This window comes from Scomber japonicus, chromosome 4, assembly GCF_027409825.1.
Source record: "Scomber japonicus isolate fScoJap1 chromosome 4, fScoJap1.pri, whole genome shotgun sequence".
Lineage (NCBI taxonomy): Eukaryota > Metazoa > Chordata > Actinopteri > Scombriformes > Scombridae > Scomber > Scomber japonicus.
This window is the reverse complement of record NC_070581.1, coordinates 35,526,311-35,536,310: the sequence shown is the minus strand read 5'-3', so window position 1 is coordinate 35,536,310 and position 10,000 is coordinate 35,526,311. Positions and strand designations below refer to the sequence as shown.

At 44.9% G+C, this 10,000-nt stretch overlaps 1 protein-coding gene across 2 annotated transcripts in view; it reads left to right on the top strand.

Annotated features, from left to right (window-relative positions):
* hm13 (histocompatibility (minor) 13) overlaps window positions 1-8,560 on the top strand; it is a 17,561-nt gene extending 9,001 nt beyond the window's left edge. Inside the window, exons 3-11 of one of the 2 annotated variants that reach the window (XM_053317080.1) lie at window positions 287-369; window positions 473-561; window positions 1,347-1,432; window positions 1,569-1,694; window positions 2,555-2,612; window positions 4,126-4,246; window positions 4,335-4,437; window positions 4,594-4,679; window positions 6,047-8,560. In XM_053317080.1, the coding sequence (XP_053173055.1) occupies window positions 287-369; window positions 473-561; window positions 1,347-1,432; window positions 1,569-1,694; window positions 2,555-2,612; window positions 4,126-4,246; window positions 4,335-4,437; window positions 4,594-4,679; window positions 6,047-6,119 (825 nt within the window). In that variant the 3' untranslated portion in view covers window positions 6,120-8,560. Of the gene's footprint in view, window positions 1-286; window positions 370-472; window positions 562-1,346; window positions 1,433-1,568; window positions 1,695-2,554; window positions 2,613-4,125; window positions 4,247-4,334; window positions 4,438-4,593; window positions 4,680-5,192; window positions 5,376-6,046 lie in introns of those variants that run through there. The other variant, XM_053317081.1, reaches the window with a different exon arrangement.
* The last annotated feature ends 1,440 nt before the right edge of the window (window positions 8,561-10,000 follow it).

Here is a 10,000-nt window from a genome sequence, read left to right as displayed (position 1 = left end):
TCCTTCCTTCCTTTCAATGAGTGTCCTATAAAGGGTTAAAGGTTCCCTCTCCCTGGATGGTTTAATACATATTAATCATATAAAGTTTGTCTGCTTATGTTAAAATGATCCACGTCAGTATTACAGATGTTTTAGAGGCTGATGATTCGCTCTTCTATTCAATCAAACCTGCAGTATGAGGTCATTAAAGATGTAACACAGGGTTTCCTCGGCCTTCCTCCAGGGGCTTCAGCTGGAAGAAGAACAAAGTAAATCATCTCTCGTTGATTTAAATGTTTTGTTGCAGGTGTTTTCTCAGGAGTACATCAACCTGCTGCTGTCTGTCTACTTCTTCGTCCTGGGAGTCCTGGCTCTGTCTCACACCATGAGGTGAAGCACACACACACACACACACACACACACTCTCACACACACCTGTAAACATTTATTAGTCATTAAATGTGTTAGTAACGTTTCTGTCTCTGTCTCTCAGTCCTCTGATGTCCAGAATATTTCCAGATTCTTTCCCAAACAAACAATATCAGCTGCTCTTCACGCAGGGCTCCGGAGAGGCCAAAGAAGGTTAGACAACACCAATATATCAACACCAACCCTACACCACACCAATATACCTATATACCAACACCACACCACACCAACACCACACCAATATACCAACACCACACCACACCACACCAATATACCAACACCACACCAATATACCAACACCACACCACACCACACCAATATACCAACACCACACCACACCACACCAATATACCAACACCACACCACACCACACCAATATACCAACACCACACCAATATACCAACACCACACCAATATACCAACACCACACCACACCACACCAATATACCAACACCACACCAATATACCAACACCACACCACACCACACCAATATACCAACACCACACCACACCACACCAATATACCAACACCACACCAATATACCAACACCACACCACACCACACCAATATACCAACACCACACCACACCACACCAATATACCAACACCACACCAATATACCAACACCACACCTTCACCACATCTATATACCAACACCTTCACCACATCTATATACCAACACCTTCACCACATCTATATACCAACACCTTCACCACATCTATATACCAACACCAATATACCAACACCAACCCAACACCATACCACACCACCATACCAACAAATGATTAAAGTACCAGAAGGTTTAATAGAAACAGTCTGCAGACAGTTTCATAGGAAACGTGACTGAATCCAAAACTTTCCACATGAACATGTGACGCTAGCATGAAGTGATAAACTGTTCGTGATGAATACCCGTCTCTCTCTCCATCTCTCTGCAGAAATAGTCAACTATGAGTTTGACACCAAGAACCTGGTGTGTCTGGTCATCAGCAGTGTGGTGGGAGTGTGGTACCTGTTCAAAAAGGTAACGACGAGATTCACTGTCTTCATATTTTACCTGATGTCACTGACGAGGTTCAGCAGCTTTAAAAGTGACAAGTGTTTTATGACATCACAGCACTGGATAGCCAATAACCTGTCAGTGTTTTATGACATCACAGCACTGGATAGCCAATAACCTGTTCGGCCTGGCGTTCGCCCTGAACGGCGTGGAGCTGCTCCACCTGAACAACGTCAGTACCGGCTGCATCCTGCTGGGGGGGCTGTTCGTCTACGACGTCTTCTGGGTGAGACGACTTCTTCTAACACACGAATAAAAACATCAAACCTCTGATCTAAAATGATTCACGCTGATAAAATCTGAATTAACGTTAAAACTACAACATGAAAGTTCTGAAAGTCACGATGAAGCTCTGCTGCATCATCGTGTTGATTCTCCTCCACTGGAAGCTCTTACATTTGATGAGTGCAGGAATCAGCAGTTGCTAAGCTGTGAGAGGCCATAGTGACGCTGTGGGCCTCAGTGAGAGAAGAGAAGTACGTTCATGTATTGACTGACAGCCGGGAGCTCCTGACTTTGGTTTTCTCTGATTGGTTAGAAAAACAAGGCTCCCTTTAAAACTTGAGAATATCTCTTTGCTGCTGCCAGGCTGTTACAACCAAATATAAGTTAATTATATTTAATTTTCTGGATTCCTTCTAGTTTGATTATTTGATTTGTTTTAGGCTCTCTAACTCTATAAATGGATCTTTCTGCTTGTTGCCTGCGGAGCCTCCAGCCTCATATTTACTTTTGTCTCATAAATCTTCTTTTAATAGATCTCATTTCCAAAGGGCAGATGGATCTTTAATGGAGCTATGAAGTCGTTCCAAGTCCTGGAGTTTAACTACCAGTCATACACCCGACATTACTCACAGTGTGACCTCATTCACAGCTAATTATAGTTCAACAGTGAAACAGTAGAAACACAGTGGGGCAGAGTGTAGAACAAAGAAAAGCAGACTTATGGTCATGAATCTGTTGTAACACCGGCCTTAACTTGAATCACCTGATCAACTCTCAGCCAATCCCATGAAGGCTGATGATGGTTTGAACTCATTCAGGATGATGTAATGCTGATATCTTAACCTGCGTCTCTCTCCTCAGGTGTTCGGTACCAACGTCATGGTAACAGTCGCCAAGTCCTTTGAAGCACCAATCAAATGTGAGTATGTGAGACTCAGTTTGTGTCTAAATCTTATGCCGTCTCTCCTCTGTTGTGCCGTCTCCTCTGTTGTGCCGTCTCTCCTCTGTTGTGCCGTCTCTCCTCTGATGTGCCGTCTCTCCTCTCTTGTGCCGTCTCTCCTCTCTTGTGCCGTCTCTCCTCTGATGTGCCGTCTCTCCTCTCTTGTGCCGTCTCTCCTCTCTTGTGCCGTCTCTCCTCTGATGTGCCGTCTCTCCTCTGATGTGCCGTCTCTCCTCTGCTGTGCCGTCTCTCCTCCGATGTGCCGTCTCTCCTCTGTTGTGCCGTCTCCACTGTTGTGCCGTCTCTCCTCTGATGTGCTGTCTCTCGTCTGATGTGCCGTCTCTCCTCTGCTGTTTTGTCTCTCCTCTGATGTGCCGTCTCTCTTCTGCTGTGCCGTCTCTCCTCTGATGTGCCGTCTCTCCTCTGATGTGCTGTCTCTCCTCTGATGTGCCGTCTCTCTTCTGCTGTTACGTCTCTCCTCTGTTGTGCCGTCTCTCCTCTGATGTGCCGTCTCTCTTCTGCTGTTACGTCTCTCCTCTGCTGTGCCGTCTCTCCTCTGCTGTTTTGTCTCTCCTCTGCTGTTTTGTCTCTCCTCTGTTGTGCCGTCTCTCCTCTGCTGTTACGTCTCTCCTCCGATGTGCCGTCTCTCTTCTGCTGTGCCGTCTCTCCTCTGCTGTTACGTCTCTCCTCTGATGTGCCGTCTCTCCTCTGATGTGCCGTCTCTCCTCTGATGTGCCGTCTCTCCTCTGCTGTGCCGTCTCTCCTCTGCTGTTACGTCTCTCCTCTGCTGTTTTGTCTCTCCTCTGATGTGCCCTCTCTCCTCTGCTGTGCCGTCTCTCCTCTGCTGTTACGTCTCTCCTCTGCTGTTACGTCTCTCCTCTGCTGTTTTGTCTCTCCTCTGTTGTGCCGTCTCTCCTCTGCTGTTACGTCTCTCCTCCGATGTGCCGTCTCTCCTCTGCTGTTACTTCTCTCCTCTACTGTGCCGTCTCTCCTCTGCTGTGCCGTCTCTCCTCTGATGTGCCGTCTCTCCTCTAATGTGCCGTCTCTCCTCTGTTGTGCCGTCTCTCCTCTGCTGTGCCGTCTCTCCTCTGCTGTTACGTCTCTCCTCTGATGTGCCGTCTCTCCTCTGATGTGCTGTCTCTCCTCTGATGTGCCGTCTCTCCTCTGTTGTGCCGTCTCTCCTCTGTTGTGCCGTCTCTCCTCTGATGTGCCGTCTCTCCTCCGATGTGCCGTCTCTCCTCTGATGTGCCGTCTCTCCTCTGCTGTTACGTCTCTCCTCTGCTGTTACGTCTCTCCTCTGCTGTTACGTCTCTCCTCTGCTGTTTTGTCTCTCCTCTGATGTGCCGTCTCTCCTCTGCTGTTACGTCTCTCCTCTGCTGTTTTGTCTCTCCTCTGATGTGCCGTCTCTCCTCTGATGTGCCGTCTCTCCTCCGATGTGCCGTCTCTCCTCCGATGTGCCGTCTCTCCTCTGATGTGCCGTCTCTCTCTGCAGTGGTGTTTCCTCAGGACTTGTTGGAGAGGGGTCTTGATGCCAGTAACTTTGCCATGTTGGGTCTGGGAGACATCGTCATCCCAGGAATCTTCATCGCTCTGCTGCTGCGCTTCGACGTCAGGTAACACCTCACCTTCCCTCTTCTCCTTCTTCTTCTTCTGATGATGTGATGATTGTGATGTCATGATCCGTCCGTCTCTCCGCTGCAGCCTGAAGAAGAACAGCAGGACGTATTTCTATGCCAGTTTCTTGGCCTACATCTTCGGCCTGGGCCTCACCATCTTCGTCATGCACACCTTCAAACACGCACAGGTGAGAAGCCTCTTTCAGTCATTTAAATGCTAAAAGTCATCAGTTTTTCCCTCCTGTGACGCCCAGGCCGATTATATTTATGCTTCTTTGTCTCTACAATGAGTCTTGATTGATTATTGATCAGCTGTGTACTGACTGTGTGTTTCCTGTCTGCAGCCCGCTCTGCTCTACCTGGTTCCAGCCTGCGTCGGCTTCCCCGTCGTCGTGGCACTGCTCAAAGGAGAGCTCACAGAGATGTTCAGGTGAGTAACCGCGGCAACCACACACACCCTGGTTGTCGTGGCGATTGTGTGAGTGTAGTCTCCGAATCGTCACGTCATGTAGAAAATCAGCAGATTGATCCTTTAATGAATCTGCTCTTCATCCTCCATCATCATCATCATCATCACGTCTTTGATTGACAGCAGCTCGTCTCGTCCGCCACTTCTCATCGTTTCATTTCCCGTTCCTCCTCCTCCTCCTCATCCCTTCGTCTCGCTGTCCTCTCCTCTCTTCTTCCTCTCGTCCTCCGTCTCATCCCTTCATCTCTCTGTTAGCATCGGAGCTCTTTTTGTAGCTTTTTAACTTCAGAGTTTAAGATAAAAACTTACGACGCTCTTTCTTTCTGTCTCCTTCCTGTTTCTGTTTCCTTCTTATTTTATCACCCTCTCCTTACTTTCTCTATCTTCTCCACCTCCCTACCTGTTTCTTTTCTTTTTCTTTCTTACGTCTCTCCTTTCCCATCCACCCCCCCTCCCCCCTCCCCCCGTGGGAAGCTATGAGTCGTCAGAGGAAGTCCTTCCTGGCTCTCCCAGGCTCACTTCCTTCCCCACCGTCAGCGGCTCTCCTGCCAGCCTGGCGAGCTCCATGGATGCCGTCTCTATGGCGACAGGCTCCTCTCCCCGCCGCCGTCGGTTACAGCCCACCTCCATGTAGAGGCCCCGCCCCCTCTCTCTTAACTCTCCCCCCTCCTCTCTCACCTGGGCAGGTAAACAGGCCCCTAATCATCTCATCCATCCATCCATCCATCCATCCATCCATCCGTCCATCCGTCTGTCTGTTCTTCTGTCGCTCCGTTTGCATCGTCATCGGAAACATTCTCATAAACACAATTATATCATATTATTCACTCACAAATGTTTTAAAATATGTGCAGAGATGTGATTAAATAGTCTTTAGTAATGAAGTTCATCAGTACATTTGGTTTCTTTTGAACAGCAAAGTCAGAAATGTCACATCCTGAGGAAATAAACTGATAACATGACGGTCACACTGAGCCTGATTGCATCCTGATACACAACAACCACAGACTGAACAATAATCCTTCTTATCTATCTAACATGAACACACGTCTTAGCTAGTTTGTTACGTCCCCGAATTTATAAGTAAAAGGAATGAGAGGAGTAAGAATGATGTTACCTGCTAGTGAACAGGGTTTTATTATTTAACTAATAAAATAGTTTCTAATCTAATAAAGGAAACGGCTCACTCCACCCCCCACTGGCTTTGATCTGTAATGATGACCTCATTCATGTAGCAGTGAACAGGTTTCTGCTGATTGATGATAACATGAAGGCTTCTGTTTTCTCTCCTCCTCCCTCTTCTTCTTTTCGCTCCTCCTCTTCCTCAGGTACGAGGAAACTCCTCCTGAGGACGAGGATGCTAAAGAGGACTCATCGGACTCAGAGAAGAAGGACCAATAGCATCCATCGCTGCTCCTCCCTGCCCCCCTGCCCCCCCGCCCCCCCCCCCCCCATCCAGCCTGCTGCCGCCACATTTCACCGAAGCCCCTCCCTCTCCCGCCTCTCCAGCTTCCTCTCTGTTGCCGGGGAAACGGGGCTCATGTTGCCAACGTGTTTGATAGCCACGAGGCGCGGCGTCGTGATTAAAGGTTGTTTGGTTACAACAGTTCAGACTCGGTGCCTGCCATGATTCCTCTGAGCCCCCCCAGCTGTGAGCGCAGCCGGGGGGGCTCAGACAAAGAAGGAGCGCTTGTTTTACGTTCAACAGCCTCAAAAAGTCACGTGGTAAAACGAGTGTTTCTGAGGAGGACGGAGAACAGCGAGTACATCACAGAGCTCTGCTGCTGCTCTTTGTTTCCACGCTTCTTCTTCTTCTTGTTCTTCTTCTCCTTCTTCATCTTCATCTTCATCTTCTTCTTCTTCTTCTTCTTCTTCTTCTTCTTCTCCTTCTTCTTCTTGGCTCCTCCGGGTGTGTTTGGTGCCGGCTTCTCATCGCTCTGCCTTCTGCTTTCTCACTTTCAGCGTTTTCTCTTCTGTTTCTCTGTTCTAGTTTTATTGTGAAAGGCCAGAGCTTTAAGACCAAAGCTGGAGCTCAAAGTTTCAGTTTGTTTATCTGGACGCAGACGGTTTGTACGTTTTATTAAAGCTGTCGTTTATTCATAGTTTAAAACATCTGACGGTACGTTTGAATCATCGCAGCTAATAAAAACTGATGAAACTCCGCCTGTTTGTTCAGTATCGGGTGTTAAAGTCTGCGTTTGGGGAATTCTTCATGTAGTTTGTCTGATACAGAAAGTTTGATTTCCTTTTTAAAGAAGTTTTTCTCAACCTTTGTGAAGCTGCGTCTACTTATGGGGGCTTTTTTTTTTCTTTCTCAGATTTTTAATTTAGTTATATTTTGCTTTAAAAGGAGGAATTTTAGCTGATTTACTGCAAATCGTGAATATGTTCTGTTACTGCTGACTGATTTACAAATGATGTCATTCTGGTTTCCATTCATTACCACTGGACAGAGTCTGTGTGCAGTCCTGGTCTTTGACATTCAGACCAAATTAAGACAATAAAACTCTCTTGACTAATGGATTGATTATTTAAACTCTGGTCCGAATGAATGGAAACCAACGACTTCTTTGGAAATCTGTCAACAGAAACATGAATTATTAATAATCTGCAGTTAAAACTCTGGTCAGGTGTGAGCTGTGTCTCTCTTCATGAACTAATAACGGTTTAAATGTACGACAGCTGTTAGAAACCAAAGGGACCAAACGTTAGAAAAGGTCACAGTTCAGTAGAAGTTTGACATGAGTCTTAAAGTTCTGGCCTGAGAGGAGCAAAGGGAGGAGGAGGAGGAGGAGGAGGAGGAGGAGGAAGACTGAACCTCCTCTGCTGAACACTTCCAGTCCTCATTCTCAAACCTCATTGGTGGAGAGGCTGTGAGGGGCGGGGCCTGTAGCCTCCTCAACAAATGAGCTGTGAGAATGAGCCGAGGCGTCTTCAGACTGTAACGGATCAAATCAGTTTTATTTCTGTAGACAAATATCAGAGATGAGCTTCACACACACACATGGTCCTGAAGGGGAGCTCAGCTGTGTGTGTGAGCAGCGTCACATCTGAGAGTTTCAATCATTAGAAACTATTCAGATAATTAAAGTTCCTCTGTTCTCTGTCAATGGAAACTGAACAAGACCCTTAAAGAGGAACATAAACCATCGAGACAGTCGTCAGATCAATGAATCAACATTTAATCAACATTTCCATTCATTGATTGATCAGATTAGAACATCAGATGTGAAACAGCAGCATCAGTAAAGTTTCTTCTTCCTGTCAACATGAGAATATGAGTTTCTACTGTCAGCACTTATTAAAAAGCTTCATCAGGACCAACGACGGTCACTTTGTTAGACATTTACCACCAATGTCGACGTTACGTAGGAGCAGAAAATGACCTGCAGCTCTAAATCCTGACATCACTCAGCGTTACTGTAACAGGAACACTTCTTCTTCTTCTGTGGTGGTTTTTAGTTAAATCGTTGTCATGGCGATCTGCAGAACGGTTTGATTCGTTACGTCCGGGGTGTTTTTGAGCTCTGACTGGAAGTTTTCAGCTTCACATCATTCAGCTTGATGTTCTTGATGTTTGATGCTTTATTAAGAGATGCACAGTTTTTGTATTTTGATGTAAAAAAAAAAAGGAATAAAAAAAGAAAACAAAACTAGAAGGATCATGCTCATGTTCAGCTCAGTGACGTTCAGTATCCCCTCTTCATTTTATGAAATATAAAGTATTCCTGTTTTCTTTTCTTTCTGGTTGTATTTGTGCAGACGGTCGTTTTCACGCCGCCGGTTATCTATTTTATTTGCAATAAACTTTTTGGTGTTTTGATCACCGTATAGAAGCAAAACTCTGAGTCGTCTCGTTCTTTTACACATAAATCCCGTCTGGAGACTTTTATACTGTTTGACTTGTTTTACATTATTAATAGTGAATAAATCAAAGTAACAGAACTGTTTAAATTCTGCAGTTTCATAAATGTACTCATCAATAATCAATAATCAGACCACGATTTATATAATAGCCGGTAACGTAATAACATAACATAATAACCTCCAATGACTAATTATGACTGGTTACGTAATAACAGTCGATTACATCATAATTGTGTCAGTTTTTTTTAATGTAATAAAGCCAAAAACCACTTTTTTGGCAATAATGTAAAACATATCCTTTACAAATGTAACTGCAGCCGATAATGTAATAATATGCTGTTATATATTATTAGCTTTATTACATTAAGTAAACGGGCTAAATGATCATGTAATCAGCTGTTATTGTGTTTTTGTCTGCTCGATATATTTAGGATCATATTTTAAAATGTATATTTATATTTTTTATGATGCAGTAAATGTGATGACGTGAATCATTTCAGTGACAAATACATTATACTCTGACATTATATAGACTTACCTGCCTTTAAAACTTCAGTGAGAGTCGTACAAATACATCAAACATCAAACTTGGTTTCTTCTACAGCAGGGGAGTCAAACTCATTTTCATTCAAGGGCCACATAGAGCCCAATTTGATCTCATGTGGGCCGGATCATTAAAAAGATGGAGGGAAGGAAGGAAGGAAATAAGAAGAGAAGGAAGGGAAGACAGGCAAAAGGAAAGAGGGAAGAAAGGTACGAAAGACAGACAGACGGAAGGAAGGACAGGAGGAAGAAAGGGAGTAAGGACAGATGGAAGGAAGGAAAAGAACACAGGAAGGAAAGTGGGCCAGATTGAACCCCTCAGCGGGCCGGTTCTGGCCCACGGGCCGCATGTTTGACACCCCTGTTGTACAGAGTTAAAAGTTTTCTGTCTTCCAGCAGTGAGACTTTGTTATTCTGTCTTTACTGTTAAACTCTCTGTATCACACTGTGCTTCATCACTAACAGCAAATATAAATAATACTCATCGTCACTCTCTGCGTCAGAAGGTTTATTTATTTAAAATATCATTTAAATATTAAATATGATTTAAAAGATGGTTTAGTGTGTAACTCCAGGTCTCTTTGCTCAGAGTTTAATGAGGAAACATGAAAGATAGAAAAACTAAAGCTTCCACTAAACAAACAGACTCATCTAGTACCAATAACAGCTGTCAATCAAGTATTTCTATATTACCGAACTAATTCAGATGGTTGCAATCTGCGCTTTGGCCGCTAGATGGCACTAAATCCCGCGCACTGGTCCTTTGAGTATAACAACGGTGGATATTTCTTTCATCTGCTCGTGTGAAGGAAATGAAGAAGCAGACGTACAAACAATCACTAAAATCAAACACAATGAATAAAGAAATACCA